Here is a 15,826-nt window from a genome sequence, read left to right on the forward strand (position 1 = left end):
AGGCTGGCTGTGGTGTTGAAGGCTGGCTGTGGTGTTGAAGGCTGGCTGTGGTGTTGAAGGCTCCCCCGTTGTGTCTCTGCAGTACCTGGACAAGGTGGAGGTGGAGATGAGGACGTGTGAGGAGCCTCGGCCGCCCAATGGACAGTCCCCCATCGCTCTGGCTGCTGGCCAAAGGTGAGACCCCGAGCCCTGGGGCTTCTCCCTGACGTCCTGCTGGGCTGTGGGGGCTGCTGGTCTCCCTGAGTCACCTCCCTGCACTCAGGTTTAAGTGCCTCTGATGTTGGTTCTACCCCTCTGTGTGTGAGCCTTACCTGTGCCAGGCCTGTTGTCTGCCGGGTGATGCCACAGAGGGCTCTTCTCTTTGCAGTGAATATGGCTTTGCTGAGAAGGTCGTGGAGGGGATGTTTATTGTCGTCAATTCCATCACCATCAAGATTCACTCCAAGGCCTTTCACGCTTCTTTTGAGCTCTGGCAGCTCCAAGGCTACAGCGTCAACCCCAACTGGCAGCAGAGCGACCTGCGCCTGACCCGCATCACTGACCCACAGAGGGGAGAGGTGAGCACTGCCCTGCCCTCCTGTCACAGCCCCCACTGGGACCACCCCAGCCTCAGGGCCCCCAGGCTGCTCTCTGAATGGGGTTTGTGTTGGGATCACAGAGGAGAAGTGTGATGAATGATTCTGTGTGCCCTTGTTTCGTTTTACATCGTCCGAGTGGGTTTTTTTCTAATCCTTGAAGTTGTGAAAATCTCAGTGTTTCTCTCCTCCTGGGCAGGTTCTGACGTTCAAAGAGCTCACCTGGCAGACACTGAGGATAGAAGCAGATGCCACAGACAATGGTGACCAGGATCCTGTCACCACTCCTCTGAGACTCATCACCAACCAGGGGAGGATCCAGATCTCTCTCAAGAGAAGGGTGAGAGTCTCCTCCATGCTCTGCAGGACACAGTCTCACTGCCTGGTGCAGTGATGATATTTCCTCCCACACTCCCCAGCAGCCCTTCTTTCCCTCCAGAAATGTGGAGCCCAAGCTGGTGTGTCACTCCATGTTTTCTGTCAGAGACAGCTGTGTCCTTCCCAAATGTCAAAGCAGTTTATTTCCCAGGGGAGGATATCATGGATGGAGCGAGCTTTTCAATCTGTTTGAACACCCCAAGGAGAGCTGTCAACTCCATACTGGGAGTTGAAAGCCTGGCAGCCTGATTTTTAGCTGTCAGTGGAAATGTGATGATTAAAAAAAAAAGAAACTATCTCCTTTTTTTTTTCTCCCTTTTCTTTTTTTTCCCCAATTTTAAACCAGTGAGCATTTTACCTCCTAAAGAGAAGGTGTCTTTGACTACTTTCCACCTGAGAGGAGGTGCTGTGGACATCCAGCAGATAACATCCCAGAGCAGTTTCAGAGCAGCCTCCCTTTTTGTGTATATTATGAAGGCTCTGTGTCTGTGGTGGCAGTTTTTGAAGTCCCTGTCTCCTCACTGTTGCAGACCAAAGATTGCAACGTGGTGGCCTCCAAGCTGATGTTTCTCCTGGATGACCTGCTGTGGGTGCTGACAGACTCCCAGCTGAAGGCAATGATGAAATATGCTGAGTCCCTGAGCGAGGCCATGGAGAAATCTGCTCAGCAGAGGAAAAGCTTGGCTCCAGAGTCTGTGCAGGTGAATGAGTTTGGAGGTTGGGCTGCCAGGGAAAAGGGATAGTTTCTGCTTGTGTGGCATCTGTCCCATGCTCACAGGGTATCCCCTGATGGGAACACATGGGCTTCCCTGGGGTCAGGAGTGTCACATGGACTGTGGGCTGATGAGGGGCAATGAAGTGACCAAAGGAGTGGGATTGATTGCCAATAAAATACCTTTTCCAAGTCAAGGAAAAGGGAAGAGGAATATTGCAGCTGGAGTCGGGAGCTCTGGGGAAGCAGGGATGTGCACATGGGTACAGTGAGATTGCATAGAGGGGATTGGGAATATTTGGCCCTTTTGGCCCAGCAGTCTTAAAGCATCTTTCAAGAGAAGTGAATTGCAGCTGGCAGAGCCACAGACAAAGAGTTTTGCTCGTGAAAACCTAGGAAAGGGAATCCCAATTCAGTTTCTATAACCTGGTGCCTTGCAGGCTGGAAGATGGCACAAATTGCTTAAGTGCATTATGATGCCCCTCTCTGTTTTCCCCTCTCTCTGAGCTCTCACCAAGCTTGTCTCTCTCCCCCAGGTGACCCCACCCCCTCCCAGTGCCCAGCAGTCCTGGGCCCAGCCCTTTGGGGGCAGCCCCAGCCCCAGCAGCATCGGGCAGTACTTTGACAAGCACGACATGAAGGAGTCCTCGTACCACCTGCTCATCTCCCGCCTGGACCTGCACATCTGCGACGACAGCCACGCCCGGGAGGCAGGTGGGGAGGGCACAGCGGGGCAAACACCACCCCAGGCAGAGCTTTTCTGTCTCAAAGGGGGTTGGAAAGCAGTGGAGTTCTGCAGTTTGGGATTTGGGGTTCTGGATCTGGTTCTTACCATATAAACTGCAGGCTGGTTGTGCTCAGGTGTCCTTGCCCAGGACAAGATTTTGGTGCAGCTTTCTGCTGGGATTTCTCCTGGATCAGGACTCAGATTGCAGGGCTGACCACTGTTTTCTTTGTTCTGTTTCCCACAGGTGCTGTGAAGCATGGGATGCTGGGAGGTGCCATCCAGCTGACCTTCAGGAGGATGGCTTTTGACTATTATCCTTTCCACAGGGCAGGTAAGGAGCCTGTGGCCTCACAACTTGAGGAAGGGGATAAAAAGAGAGTTTGAAGAATGGTCCTGCTCTGTGGCTTCAGGCAGAACTAGAAGAAAGGAAGCTCAGTTTTTAAAGGCAGGATGTTTGATTTCCTGCAGGAGATGCCTGCAAGCACTGGGTGAGGTACAGTGAAGCAATGGAGACACGGGGACAGTGGGCAAGGAAGTTGGTCAGTGAATTTCAAAGCAAGATTGAGAAGCTTTATGAAGAAATGGACCCACTTTCCCCCTTCAAAAAGAAACCAGGTAATGGTATTTGATAAAACTAGTGAAGCAGGAGGTGGTACCAGTTTTGCTCCATCCAGCAATATCTCTAGTGCTCCTCCCCAGTTGAGCAGGCTGATTTGTTGATGCAGAAATCCACAGTACTCTAAAAATCATAACTATAATGTCAGAGGAAAGTGGCTGTCATTCTGGGGTGGCTCTGCAGCAAGGATGGATGGGCTGCAGTGGTCCCTTTCCTGGCTTATTGTTGAGTTTCTCCATAAGTGAGTTTCTAAGGATGAAATGAAGTACTTAAGACCTGGCTGAAGAATGTGTTCTCTTGCCAGAGAGCAGACTCATCTTTCACAGTGTTCTTCCTTCAAAAGTCCCGAGGTTTTTTCCCTGCCCAGCTGCGTTCATCTGTTTCTAATTTTGGGGCTGTTCATTCTGCTCCGTAAGCACACGGGTGTCGGTGCTGAGGGTGGAGTTTGATGCAAAGGAGGTGACTGAAACCCTGCTGGTTGTGCTTGTCTGTCCCCACAGATGCCCCCCCGAGCCCCCAGAGGAGCCCCCCGGAGAAGGTCCGAGCCCCTCCCCGGAGCCTGCCCCGGCTGCGGCAGCCGCCCTGGCACCGCCTGCGCTCCAGCTGCGTCCTGCTGCGCGTGGACGACCTGGACGTGCACCAGGTGGGGAGCTCAGCAGGGCCCGGGCATGTCCCTGGCATTTGTAAAAAAGAAACGTGATCAGATATGATTTAAGTAAATCATTCAGATCCTGCGTCATCCCAGAGGAGCCAAGCCCTGCCCGGGCAGCCCAGGGGCCGTTGGGATGGAAAACTTTCAACCTGAGTATGAACTGCTGGGAGTTTCCACGTTCAGAGGAAATTGCACAAGCACAGGTTTCTGCCCTCTGTTCATACCCAAGCTTGCACCAAGCATTAGGCAGGCCCTCCATAAAAGATCCCATAGCTTTGAGAAGTCCATGAGGATGTGGATTTTTGACAGAGGATAAGTCTTACCTCAGGCTTTCTGACCTGGGACAGAGCATCCCTATCCTGGATCAGGCCCTACACCCATGTGCCCTGTATCCTCTCCAAGGGCTGGTTTTGCTTTTTGCAGCACCAGATACTACAATGGACTTACAACATGCTGCAGATCCTGCAGACAGCTGTAATAGGTTTCATTCTGATTGCTCATGTCACCTAATTCTGCTTGTCATGGCTCTTACTAGCAGTGACAGGAGACATAAAGAACTAAATTCCTTCAAAGGAAAGGAGCTGGCAATATCAGCAGGTAGAAGAAATGTTTATTTTTATTTGAAAGCAGCGCATGTTTGATGTGTAAATGAGGTGGATTGAATACAGGTGACTGTGGGGTTACTGGGACACTTGGGTTTGCCATGTCTGAGTTCTGCACAGCTGCATTCTGTTGTGCTTTCAGGTTTCTACAGCTGGGCAACAAAGTAAGAAACCCTCCACCTTGGTTTCATGTAGTAGAAAATTCTTCAAACTCCCTGACCAGGTCTCTGCAATCCATATTGAATTCACGGAGTATTACTTCCCAGACAATCAGGACTTTCCAGGTAATACACCAAGGTTAGCACCTTCTTTTATAAGTTTCCTTAAGAATCATCAGTCTCAGTTGTTTAGGTGTGTTAACCCTAGATATTCTCTGTCCATTGTTGTTAGTTTCCTGATGTTTGCCTTCCTAATTTTAAATTTTTTTTTGCCTGTGGGAAAGTGGGATAAAGTTTGTGCACAGTGTGGATGCAGAGCTGTGCTTGCAAAATCCCTTGTGCAGGAGGGAATTGCATCAGCTGCTGCCTGCCCAGCTCCTGGTTCTGCCTTACTGGTCAGCACTGGAGCAGGGCCGTGGGGTGCTCTGGGTACTCTGCAGCTGCTTTGATGGGAGACCCGGAACACCCCATTTCTCTGCATGCACCACAGCTCCTCCCTTTCAGAAACAGTCTCCCAGGGTGGTGAAGGCCCTGCATTGGTGCTGTCAGTGCAGATTCTGCACTGAGCTGCAGAGACCTGAGGGGCCTTTTCTGCTCTCATCGATCTGTTCCGTTCCAGTTCCGTGCCCAAACCTGTACGTGCAGCTGAACGGCCTCATTCTCACCCTGGACACAGCGAGTGTGCTCTGGATCAACCTCTTCTGCCTGGATCTCTATCGCAGCTTGGAGCAGTTCAAGGCCATCTACAAGCTGGAGGACTCAGGGAAGCGTGATGAGCACGTGGATGTCCGGCTGGACGGCTGCCACCTGAAGGTACCGTTCCTTTCCTCCCTTTCCCAGCCCTCAGTGTTCTCTCCCTCCCTGTTGTGGAAGGAACATGAGACCAGGATGTGGCTGGAGTCCATAGTGAGGAAACAAACGCTCTGACTTCCCTCTGTCTGCCACTTGTGCTCTGTTTGGTCTGTGGGCAGTAGAGCAGGTGCTCAGGTTCTCTCAACGTCTCTCTTCCCCACACAGCTCAACATCCCCGTGGATAAGAAGGTCACGGAGCACCGGGATCGCCCGCAGTCCCTCTGCATTGGCACGTCCCAGGTGACGGCCACCAACACCCGGCACGGCCCCTCCTGCAGCTGCCAGGACCTGCAGAGCCTCTTCCGGAGCTTCGCGGGCTCCGAGTTCTTCCACTCCGGCTACGCCGAGTTCCCCCGGGCCCAGGGCAGCTTCAGCCTCCTGCACACCCTGTTCCTGCGCCACGCCTACCAGGTGGAGGACAGGCCTCAGAAGCACCCGGGCCTGCCCCAGCTGCTCCACAAAACCTCTGCCTCTGAGGATCTGTGGTCTGTGAACTTCACTGAGCTCGCCCTGGGCTTCGAGGGGGCTGAAAGCTCCAAGGGCAGAGCCCTCAGCTTTATTGACCCTTTTCCCCTTTCCGTTTGGGCCTGCCTGCCCAAGAGGTGGAGGCAAGCTCAGATATCTAAACGACAGGAACTGGCTGCCTCTGAGGTGAAAATCAAGCCTTCTGCCAGCTTTAGCAACCACTCAAAGAACGAGAACCTTTCCAGAGAACACGGCATTTGTCAAAGATCAAAGACTGACCAGGATCTGAAGAACATCTACAAGGCCCCAGAGACAATGGATGTCTTGGGAGAATCCAACTGTGAAGTTGATGATGGAGTAGACAGTGAAGAGCTGGAAGCCTCTGCTGATATCCATGTGCTCATGTCCTCATCTGTTCACGTCAAAGTTCGGCTCAACCACTACCAGTACTTGGTGCTGCTCAGGATGAAGGAAGTTCTGCAAACACTCCAGGAGCAGCTGGCCCAAGATACCCAGGAAGTGACTGGGTGTCCTTTAGATCCCATGTCTGCCTGTGTGGGAGTTATGTTCCCCAGTGCTGAGGTGGCCCTGCTCATGAACCCTCCTCCGGGGTCTGTCCTGGAAGGCAGATCCCTTGACTCGGACACAACCAGCCTGATCGAGTCTGAGCTCTCGCCTTCAGACAGCAAGGAGGGGCTGGTGGCCGAAGAGAAGGAGCTGAAATCAGAGAGCAGCTCAGAGAAGGGAGTGTGCAGCTCCTCGGAGCTCCCAGAGGACAGTGGGGTCGGGAGCACCAGTGCCAGTGTCCTGCCAGAGTCACTCCCCAGGGCTGCGAGTGACGGGGCTCTGAGCGCAGCTCCACGTGGTAAGGACACAGAGGAGAAGGGCTTGATAGAGGAAGCACATGAAGCTGTGGAAGCCCTGGTAGCAGAAAGACCAGCAGAGACCAGCAGCCAACCTCAGAGCCCCCCTGCTCTCCCTTCCAGCCCCACCTCGGACGCGCAGCCCTCGGGCAGCGGAGCCGCCGCCCTCGATGTCCAGGCAGAGCTCATCCCACTGAGGAACATCGAGGTGGAGCTCTCCAGTGCTCTGCACATCACCAAGGACGCCACCAAGGAGGCTCTGCACGTGACCATGGACCTCACCAAGGAGGCCATGTCCCTCACCAAGGACGCTCTGAGCCTGAGCCGGGACAGGATGACCTCCACCGTGCAGAGGATGCTCTCCCTGCCCCCGGCCAGGTGAGCACCACGGGCTCCCGGGGGGCAGGAGGGGGAACAGACACTGAACTGCCCCCCCTCTTCCCATGTCCTTTGGGTTGGAGATGAGTTAAGTCTTCATCTCCTGGGGCTGGTCTGAGGACACTAAAGTCTGACTTGCAAGAGGTCAGAGTCCAGCCCAATGTCCGTTTAACCTGCAGGCTCAGCTGTCTGCCTTTATCACTGGTTTGTGCTGGGTTTTTTGTAGGGATTCTGTGCCCAAAGCAGAGGAGGGAGCAGTGACCCCGGGGGGGGGCCGGATGCGTTTCTTCTCCATGAAGAGAACCCCGTCCCAGCACTCGTTTGACGCCACGTCCGTGGACGGGAGCGGCCCCGAGGACGGGCTGTCCCTGGACAGCGACGGCAGCGACGGCTTCGTGCTGCTCACAGACTCTGGTACAGGCCCTGGGCTTCTCCTCTGCTCTCACAATGAACAGCTTTGGGCCACAGGCAACCCCTCCATGGGGTTCCTGTGGAATTGCCTTTCCTACTCCTTCTTTTTGAAGGCCATCAGTAGTTTCCCCCCCAGTGGCTCCTCCTTTCGTAGGTGCCGTTTCTTTGAGATGAGGAGTGTAAATAAGTGGGGGGGTGACCCTGCATATAAATGTGATGTCCTGAGGCCACAGCAGAGCAGGGGCTGTGACTGTGCCAGTGGAGGGGGGTATGGAGTGTTTAGGAATGGTTTAGGAAGGGCTGGCTGGGTATAGAGTACTCTGAACATCTTTCACTTCAACTCTGTATTGCTTAAACTCGTCAGAGGAGCAGGAGAGAGCTCTCCAGAGGATGGTACAGGCTGAGAGGCCATGAGATTCAGGCAGATGCTGACATCAGGACTTCTCAAAGCCAGAAAAAGAAGTGGAATCGAGTTGTTTTTGTTGTTACTTCATTTCAGAACCCAGCCTGGACCCTCTTTCCTCGAGGCAGCTTCCTCAGGCCCACGGTGACTCAGGCAGCAGGACGAGCCTGGTGGCCGAGGATGAGGGAGGATTGTCCCCCGAGGTGAACAGCTCCACGTCCCAGAGTGAAGACCCCAGCCTGCAGCTGGTCAGTCTGGCACTGGGGTTCTGTCCCTGAGTGGATCTGGAAGTGAACCACAGAGGTGTTTGTTGTAATCAATGAGCTCTTGGTGGCTGTTTCAGGTGTCTGTCCTCGTGTTGAAGATGAATGAGGTGAACTGTGGCATCGAGGCACGAGGGGATGATTTGTCTGTGGCTGTACAAGTGATGAAGGTGGTTCCAGAGCAGCTGAACAACGTGGGGATGTGGCAGTATCTGCGTGGCTACGTGGGTGAGACACTGCTCTGGGACTCAGCTGCCTTTACAGCTGTGCTCTTAGAACTGGCTTTTACAGCAGCCTTGTCGGGGAATATTCCATTAGCTGGGACCTCAGTGTTTGGGGTGGTCAGGACTGAATACAACTCACCTGTGAGGGTTCAGATCTGGCATTTCAAAGATGTCTCCCAAATGCCAACATAGCCAGGCTCTGTGGGGCTCAGTAATCATTGATTGGGATTTTTTTAATTCCTGCTAGGCTGTATGAAATGAATTAAAAGAGTGAATAAAGCTATCTAGGGAAACCCTGAAGTTATTCCTGCTCTGAGAAAAATGCTTTTGGTCTAGGGTACCTCCCCAGGGCTAAATTTGAATTAAAAAAACCCAATCCAACCCCAAAAACAATCAACCCCCACCCCCCAAAAAAGATATCTGAACTCCTAAGTAAACAAACCCCAAAGAGCTCCAACATGGATTCATTTCATGTGAGAGGTGACGTCACACTGAGGTCACTGTGAGCTTGGCTGCTGGACAGAAATGGGCTCTCCAAGATGCCCTTTGTGGGCTCAGCCCTGGCTGTGCAGTGACACCTCTCTGCTCCAGCTGTAGGAGCCCCGGGAGTGGAGGAGGATCCTGCAGAGCCCAGCCCTGCCCAGCCCGAGCTGTGCCTGCGCCTGGACGGGGGTCCCACCGAGCCCAACGGGCTCCTGCGGCTGCTGCTGCGGGGCTGCCACACACAGCTCTGCATGTCCTCCCTCACCAGCCTGGGCCCCTTCCTCGAGGATGAGATCATTCCAGAGGTGATGCCCATGGAGATAGAGGTGGTGGATGCCAAAATCACCATGCAGGTGAGTGTGTGGGGAACCAGAGATTCCTCCCGGGGCGGCAGCCGGGGCAGAGCTCACTTGGAAGGCTCTGCTTGGGAAGGGACCCCATGGGGTTGCCAGGGGCCTCTGTAGAGCTTCTGTTTTCCTGAGATTGGTTTTGCTTCTAAAAACTGCCTCAGGGATGAACGAGGAACCCAAGGGAACTGTTGATTGCTGCTCACGTGCAGGCCCGTTCCTGCAGCCGTGGGTGGGTGCCCTGCTGAGCTCTGGCAGTGCTGCTGGGCAGGAATGCTGCTCCTGAGGAGGGTACAGGCAAGGGGAATCCTTTGCAGAGGGCCAGAGCTGTCACAGCAGCTCATCTCCTCTCTGCTCTGTGTTTCCCCAGGATGACAGCCCCCGGGTGTACCCCACCTCCCCGGGCCCTGTCCCCATCACCCTGGCCATGGATCACGTTGTTGTGAGGCGCAGGGACGACGGTGTGTTCTATCTCACAGGTCAGCAACATCCAGGGGCTGCTTGTACTGTCCCTCTGCACCCTCAGGCTGTGCTGGAGGAGACTGGAACTGAACAGTGGTTGCTGCTGGGAAGGATGGGCTCGGGGTGGGAGCAGTCCCTGCCTCTGTTTCCTAGTGTGGGAATTCGTACTTGGGATTTCCTTGAGCACACACAGCCAGGACCCCTTTCTGCCTCTTCCCTTGCTCTAGTTTCTTCATTTTAAAATGGAAAAGAGAATTTTGTTTCCCTGCTTAAAAAGGGGGGGGAGGAGAAGAAAAAAAATATTATTTTTTTTGTGGCAAGAGCCCTCTTACGTGAATGTCCACACCTGAATGTGTTCTGTTGCTTTCCAGCTCCCCAGGGGAAGGACTCACTGAAAGAGGAAAAACCTGTGTCAGTTCCTGAGGGGCAAAAGGCTCCAGCAGAGTCTGTCTTGGCAGCCCCAGCAGCAGGAGCACAAGGGCTGCAGGTGAGTCATTGCTGCCTGTTGCTGTCTGGACAAGGAGAGAGCTGGCAGGGGGCTGGAAATTCTCTTTGGCCTTCATGTGTTTGCAGTCCCTGGCAGGTGTGGTGAGCTGCAGGAAGGGAGTGCCCAGGGGAGCAGCCTGTGCCTCCTCTTATGGGTGTTCTGAGGAGTGAGGGCACCTTGCCCAGCATAAACCTTCCCGTTCCCTTTCAGAAACTTGGTTGTTTTTCTGGTTGGGTCCAACTTCCCACTGTGTCCAGTTCCTTGTTCGAAAAACAGGAATCGAGAGGTTCCCACAAAGAGGAGTTGTGTCCTATGTAATTCACCTCAAAAGCTCCTGCTCTGGTTCTCCTCTGAGCAGGTCACTGTGCACCTTGGAAACTCTGCCTTGTTTTCTGTTTGTCTCTTGTAGCTAAAGCAAGTGCCAGAGTTGCAAAGGGAGCTGCAGACCATGAAACTGGCCCTTGCAGAAGCCAACATGGACAAGGCTCATCTTCTGCAGGAGATCAGGAAATACAACCCCCTGTTCCAGCTCTGACAGTGCTGGCACTGCCAGGGACCAGCACCAGCACCACCAGGGCAGGTTTGGTCACATCGCTGCCAAATGGGTCTGATCAGGGACTGAGACCAGCTGGGACTGCACAGGGAGGGAGGGAGGGAGGGAGGCCTGGCTGTGACAAACAAGGAAGGAATGAGGAGGAGTTTTCTTTGCTGAGTTCTGGCAGTGCTGCACTGAGCCAAGGCACTGCTCAGCCTGCAAACACAAGGTCACATGTTGGGGGGAGAGAGGCACATCCTGTGTCTCCTCATCCTTTCAGCCTTCACCTTCCATGGTGACATCTAGAGAGGGTCCATGTTGGGGTTTCTTCTTCTTTCACCCTCCCTTGTTGTGTTCTTGCCCAGTCCTGCTCCCCAAGGGACATGGCAGGAGGAGGGTGGTCACTTCAGCACCTGACAGGACAGGGGTGGTGGAGGGCTCAGGGCTCTGCTGGCTCCTGGAGGGAGGGATTTCCCCCTGTGGAGTGAGGGGATACAGCTCACTATCCCCTCAAGAACAGGGTCAGGAGAGTAAAGAAATCCCTTCAGATTTCTTTTTCCACCAGTAATTCCTTGTGTGGAGACAGTGTATTAGACTTAGTCCAGTTCATTCTCACTTAATCCCACAACATTTGGCTTTATTGATGCAGAAAAACAAAGGAATTAATTCCTTACAAGGCACTGTTTAAGTTTACAGGGGTGAAGGAAGTTGGTTCAGTCTCAGAATGAGATGATCTGTGTAATTTTTGGGGTGCACGTTGTCCTCAAAGCTTCGTGTGCTGGAATTCCGGCGGGGAGAGGGAGCAGCTGTGACCCCTGAGGAAGGAGCTGCTCCTGCAGGGCCCTGGGGATTTGTCAGCACTGAGCTCCTGCCTGGGGGAAATCCTTCAGCAGGGCTGTTGGTCTGTGGCCAAGGGGGCTGCCCGGGCTGGGACACATTCCAGAGCCACCTGCTCTGTTCCCGAGAGGAAAACGCACCTGAACTGGGTGGCGGGGGCACTGCCTTCCCCAGCCCTCAGCACTCCCCTCTGCAGGGAGTGACTTGCTGTGAGCAGCTCCCAGAGCAAGACAGGAGGTGACAGAGCCTGTCTGGATCCAGGTGCTGTTGGAACAGACTCCTGGGAACTGCCCAGAGCCTCCGAGCAGAAGTTGGACTTTGCCAAACCTTTGTGCTGCTCCCTCTCCCCTGGGGAGCAGGAGCTTCGAGACTGCTTGCCTGAGGTGGAATGCAATGGTGTTCCTGCTTTTTCTTCGCTAATTGCTTGAAAATGGAAGGTTTCTCTTCTGCTCTTTCAAATTTTCATGATGTTTTGTTTGGGTGGGGAGTGAGTGGGGTGCAAAGGGTTTGCTCTGCCTTGGTGCCCACCTGCAGGGTCCCACAGCTCCTCCCACGTGTGCAGGCTGAGCACAGCTGGGGCCAAGTTGTTTACAGCAAATTTCTTGCTCCAGCAACTCCAGTCAATGGGTTTTGTTGAAGAATTCAAGCGTTTCCTTTGAAGTCCCAGTAAAAAAGACTGTAACCCAAAACCCACGGGCGTGGGAGGACAAAACCTCCGGGATCTCCGTGGATCACAAGTAGCAAAGTTTACTTTGTGGAGCCCCTTATTTAAGGACTGTCCCCTCTGTTGTGGTGGGAGCCCACGGAATCCTGCCCACCACAGGTGCTGTGGGAGAGCCCGTGCCCTCAGCACCTCTCTGGGGCAGGAGCAGCTCCCGGGGCCTGGGGCGAATGTGCGAGTCTGAACTTGAATTTGAGTTTTAGCCAGTATTGGAACTTTGTTGCAGTTTGTTTCCACTGATGCATTTATTGGTTCTATGAACCAGGAGCAAAATTAAACTCCTTAACCTCCTTCCAGGCTCAGGCCTCTTCTCCCCCCTCTCCCTCCCCCTGTCTTCCCCACTGTGCTGTTTCCTGGCTTTGGAAGCACAGCTGAGCCGTGACTGCAGAGGCCCCAGGGCCCCAGCACTGCCCCGGGCTGGGAGCAGCTCCAGGAGCACCTTGTGCTGGGCTGAGGCACAGCCCCATCCTGCCCTGCCCCGGCACACAGCGAGTCCAACCAACACAGAGCAACTTTAATGTACAAAAAAGCCACATCTGGGCCAGCAGGAAGCACAGCCCTGGGGGGTGAATACTCTGAAGGCCGTGGATGTTCCTCTCCCTGCTGTGCTGAGGCAGAGGAGCCTGTGGCTCCAGGTCAGGAGCAGCTCCTGGCTCTGCCCACTGTCCCTGTGGTCCCCGAGGTCTCACACCCCTCCCCAAGGGGCCTCAGGTGGGGGCTCAGCTGGGGAGGGTCCCACAGGTTGCTGTTTCAGCCCCTCTCTGCTCCGGGGCCAGTCAGTGGAAGATGATCTTCTTGTACTTGGAGTTGGGGATCTGCCCTCGTGCCTTGAGCCTCCGCACGGCCTCTCTCATGTGCTTGGGCTGCAGGGGGGGCAGCTCCCCCCACTTCTCACACACGTCCAGGGCTGAACAACAAACACAGAGGTCACAGGAGGGGACACCTGAGCCCTCCCCCTCTCCTGCTGCTTCAGCTGCACTTGGAAAGGCAACGGGTAATGCTTGTGTTTAGGGTTTACAGCTCCTGCTTTGCCAATGCCCAGGAATGACCCTGCTCCACGAGCTCCTCCCTCACAGGAGGCCCAGGAGTGACCAGGACAAACGGCCTCTGGACCACTCAGCCAGGGTGGATGTGCTGGATCCAGTCACACAGCACTGATGTGCTTAACCCCAGGGCTGGGTGGGCTCTGGGGGGCTGTGGACAGAGGGGCTGGGACAGCCCAGGCTGCCCTCGCTGTTCTGCCCTGAGCTGGGGCTGCCACTGGACCGGGGCCTCCCCCAGCCCTGCTTGTGTCCTGAGCTCCTGAATTCCCGTCCGGGCTCCACTCACCCTCCTCCACCACCTCCCCCACGAAGACCTTGGAGATGCCGGACATGGCGATGACGACGTTCTGGGACACCGAGGTGCCTGTGATGGACTGGATGAGCTGGGGGGAGAGGCAGGGACAGTCAGAGCCCCTCACCTTGACCCACAGAGGCCCCCGGCCCCCCCGAGCTGCAGCTCCGCCCGGGAATCCCTCGGGATCGGCTGTGCCGGGACACCGGGCTGAGCCGCGGGGCCGGGGTGGCCGAGGAGGGTCCCGGGGGGCCCCTCAGCCCTGTCCCGAACACCCCTGCCCGTCGTACCCGTTTGATGGCGGCCTTGGGGAAGGCAGAGCGACGGTACATCTCGTACCGGTTCAGCTGCTCCTCGGAGAAGGACGAGACCAGAATCCTGCGGGGGGAAGAACGATCGGTCACAGCACAAATACAGCTCCGCGTGCAAAGGCGGGCCAGCCGGGGCGGGCAGGGCTGGGCTGTGCCCTGGCGGCTCTCGGGGGTGAGAGGGGGGATCTGGGACGGGTCCCCGGCACTCACTGCATCTTCTGGATCTCGTCCTCATCCACCTTCTGCTTCTTCTCCTTCCGCTCCTTCAGCTCCAGCTTCACCTTCCTGGCCGCGCTCGGCTGCAGCCCGGGCTCGTCCCCGTCCGCCGCCTCCCCCTCCGCGCTCCTCACCTGGAGGACAGCGCAGCGCTCGCTCTGCGGCCTCTCGGCCCCTCCCGGGCCCGCTCCCGCCCGGCCCCGCTCTCACCTCCCCGTCCGCCCCCTCCGCCTTGGGCTCGCCGCCCCCGCCGGCCTCTCCCGCCTCGCCTTCGCCCTCCCCCTCTGCGGCCGCCGCGTCCCCCGCGCCGTGTCCCGCGGGCGGGGCCGGGCCCGGAGGCGGCTCCGCGGCCGCGGCGGCTCCGAGCGGGTCCCGGGCCGGGTCCGCCATGGCCGCGCCCGCGGCGCCGCCTGATGACGCAGCACTGCGAGTCCCTGAGAGGTGGGGCCTGTCGTCATGGTAACGGAACAGCCACGGCGCATCCTGATGACGCACTAAATGGAAGCCAGTGAGGGGCGAAGCCTGTCGCCATGGCAGCGGCGCCGCGGCGGCGCCTCCGATGACGATTGACTAAGAGCGCCGTGAGGGGCGTGGCTTTTTGTCGCCGTGGCAACGGCGCAGAGCCCGCGCCTCTTGATGACGCGCAGATAGGGGCAGCGCGAGGAGGGGCGAGGCCTGTCGCCATGGCAACGGCGCTGCCGCGGAGGGGCCCGTGCGGGGCCCGGCCCCGCTCCGAGCCGGAGCTCCACACCCGGCTGCTCCCGCGGGGCAGAGAGCCGGGACACGGCGCTGGAGCGGCACCGCGGCCCCAGCCCCGCCGCTGCGGGGAGGAAACCCCCCCAAACCCCGCCCGGAAACGGGCGCGGCCTGAGGGGACAGGGCGGGGCTGGGGGCGGGCCCTGCGCGGGTCCCGCCCCACCTGATCCCGCCCCCCGAGGCCCCGCCCCGGAAGTGTCGCGGGCGCGGGGCCGCGCCGGCCATGGGGAAGGAGCAGGAGCTGCTGGAGGCCGCGCGCACCGGGAACCTCCCGGCCGTGGAGAAGCTGCTCTCGGGGAAGCGCCTCAGCTCCGGCTTCGGCGGCTCCGGCGGGGGAGGCGGCGGCGGCGGCTCCTCAGGGGGGGGCGGCGGCGGCGGTGGCGGCGGCGGCGGGAGCGGCGGTGTGGGGCACCCGCTGTCCAGCCTGCTCAGGTGAGCGCGGCCCCGGGGAGGGCGCTGTGCGGGGCCAGGGGCCAGGGAGGGAGCGGGGAGCTGGGGGTGCGGGGCCGGGGGTGCGGGACTGCGGCGCAGACGGAGGGTCGGATGTGCCCGTGGGGGCTGCGGGACACGGGAATGCCGGGGGTGTCCCTGGAGGGGCAGCGCGGCGGGGGCGGCCGGGGGTCCTTCCCCGGGGGGGGGCAGGTCAGAGCCGGAGGCGCCTCAGGTGGGAGTCGAGGGCCGAGGGTGGGATAACACATCGCGGAGGGTTGTGAGGGGTGCGCGACCTGGGCATCCCGGGGGGTTCGGTGGGACCGGGGGCGCGGGGGGAGCCGCGGCAGAGCCCCTTGGGCCGGTGTGCCTCCGGCGGGCCAGGAGGGGAGGGCGGCTGTCTGTCTGTCTGTCTGTTCGGAGCGGGCACTGCCAGGGCTGGCGCTGCCCAGGGGTGGCCTGTTGCCCCGGGACCGAAGCGCGGCTGTGCGGGCGCTCCGACTGGTGTGACTGGGGAGCTGTGGTGCGGCTGGAGGGTTCTGGGTGCAGCCCAGGACGGGCGCGGGTCCCGCGGTGGGTGTTGGGTGAGGTGTCCAGGCCCTGCTGGGACACCCTCCCGGTGGTCCCC

At 57.6% G+C, this 15,826-nt stretch overlaps 3 protein-coding genes across 9 annotated transcripts in view; 2 read left to right on the forward strand and 1 right to left on the reverse strand.

Moving 5' to 3' along the window:
• UHRF1BP1 (UHRF1 binding protein 1) overlaps nucleotides 1-12,442 on the forward strand; it is a 23,228-nt gene extending 10,786 nt beyond the window's left edge. For 2 of the 4 annotated variants that reach the window (XM_027695141.1, XM_027695139.1), the window contains exons 4-21: nucleotides 83-174; nucleotides 368-557; nucleotides 775-915; nucleotides 1,484-1,654; nucleotides 2,202-2,379; nucleotides 2,637-2,723; nucleotides 2,861-3,007; nucleotides 3,509-3,651; nucleotides 4,405-4,546; nucleotides 5,040-5,233; nucleotides 5,438-6,978; nucleotides 7,205-7,392; nucleotides 7,889-8,040; nucleotides 8,136-8,283; nucleotides 8,871-9,115; nucleotides 9,480-9,588; nucleotides 9,943-10,058; nucleotides 10,468-11,266. In XM_027695141.1, the coding sequence (XP_027550942.1) occupies nucleotides 83-174; nucleotides 368-557; nucleotides 775-915; nucleotides 1,484-1,654; nucleotides 2,202-2,379; nucleotides 2,637-2,723; nucleotides 2,861-3,007; nucleotides 3,509-3,651; nucleotides 4,405-4,546; nucleotides 5,040-5,233; nucleotides 5,438-6,978; nucleotides 7,205-7,392; nucleotides 7,889-8,040; nucleotides 8,136-8,283; nucleotides 8,871-9,115; nucleotides 9,480-9,588; nucleotides 9,943-10,058; nucleotides 10,468-10,593 (4,110 nt within the window). In that variant the 3' untranslated portion in view covers nucleotides 10,594-11,266. Of the gene's footprint in view, nucleotides 1-82; nucleotides 175-367; nucleotides 558-774; nucleotides 916-1,483; nucleotides 1,655-2,201; nucleotides 2,380-2,636; nucleotides 2,724-2,860; nucleotides 3,008-3,508; nucleotides 3,652-4,404; nucleotides 4,547-5,039; nucleotides 5,234-5,437; nucleotides 6,979-7,204; nucleotides 7,393-7,888; nucleotides 8,041-8,135; nucleotides 8,284-8,870; nucleotides 9,116-9,479; nucleotides 9,589-9,942; nucleotides 10,059-10,467; nucleotides 11,267-11,691 lie in introns of those variants that run through there. The other 2 variants (XM_027695140.1, XM_027695142.1) reach the window with 2 other exon arrangements.
• A 206-nt stretch (nucleotides 12,443-12,648) lies between these two features.
• Nucleotides 12,649-14,427, reverse strand: TAF11 (TATA-box binding protein associated factor 11). Its single transcript, XM_027695226.1, has 5 exons — nucleotides 14,224-14,427; nucleotides 14,008-14,147; nucleotides 13,777-13,864; nucleotides 13,481-13,577; nucleotides 12,649-13,058 (listed from the first exon to the last, which is right to left on the reverse strand). Exons 1-5 carry the CDS (start codon nucleotides 14,401-14,403, stop codon nucleotides 12,928-12,930), a joined length of 636 nt encoding a protein of 211 aa, XP_027551027.1. The 5' UTR covers nucleotides 14,404-14,427; the 3' UTR covers nucleotides 12,649-12,927.
• Nucleotides 14,428-14,665: 238 nt separating this feature from the next.
• The window catches only part of ANKS1A (ankyrin repeat and sterile alpha motif domain containing 1A), a 77,977-nt gene continuing 76,816 nt past the window's right edge, over nucleotides 14,666-15,826 (forward strand). For 2 of the 4 annotated variants that reach the window (XM_027695149.1, XM_027695151.1), the window contains exon 1: nucleotides 14,668-15,201. In XM_027695149.1, coding sequence (XP_027550950.1) covers nucleotides 14,993-15,201 — 209 coding nt within the window. In that variant the 5' untranslated portion in view covers nucleotides 14,668-14,992. Of the gene's footprint in view, nucleotides 15,202-15,826 lie in introns of all 4 variants that reach the window. The other 2 variants (XM_027695154.1, XM_027695150.1) reach the window with 2 other exon arrangements.

Source organism: Neopelma chrysocephalum, unplaced genomic scaffold (genome assembly GCF_003984885.1).
Source record: "Neopelma chrysocephalum unplaced genomic scaffold, ASM398488v2 Primary Assembly neopelma1_100, whole genome shotgun sequence".
In the NCBI taxonomy this organism is placed as follows: domain Eukaryota; kingdom Metazoa; phylum Chordata; class Aves; order Passeriformes; family Pipridae; genus Neopelma; species Neopelma chrysocephalum.

Excerpts from the sequence above, each read along its gene's own strand:
- TAF11 (XM_027695226.1), bottom strand. The coding sequence starts at position 14,403 with ATGGCGGACCCGGCCCGGGACCCGCTCGGAGCCGCCGCGGCCGCGGAG. Across the intron at positions 14,148-14,223 it reads CGGAGGGGGCGGACGGGGAG|GTGAGGAGCGCGGAGGGGGA; the intron begins GTGAGAGCGGGG and ends GCTGTCCTCCAG. Across the intron at positions 13,578-13,776 it reads CCAAGGCCGCCATCAAACGG|CTCATCCAGTCCATCACAGG; the intron begins GTACGACGGGCA and ends CTCTCCCCCCAG.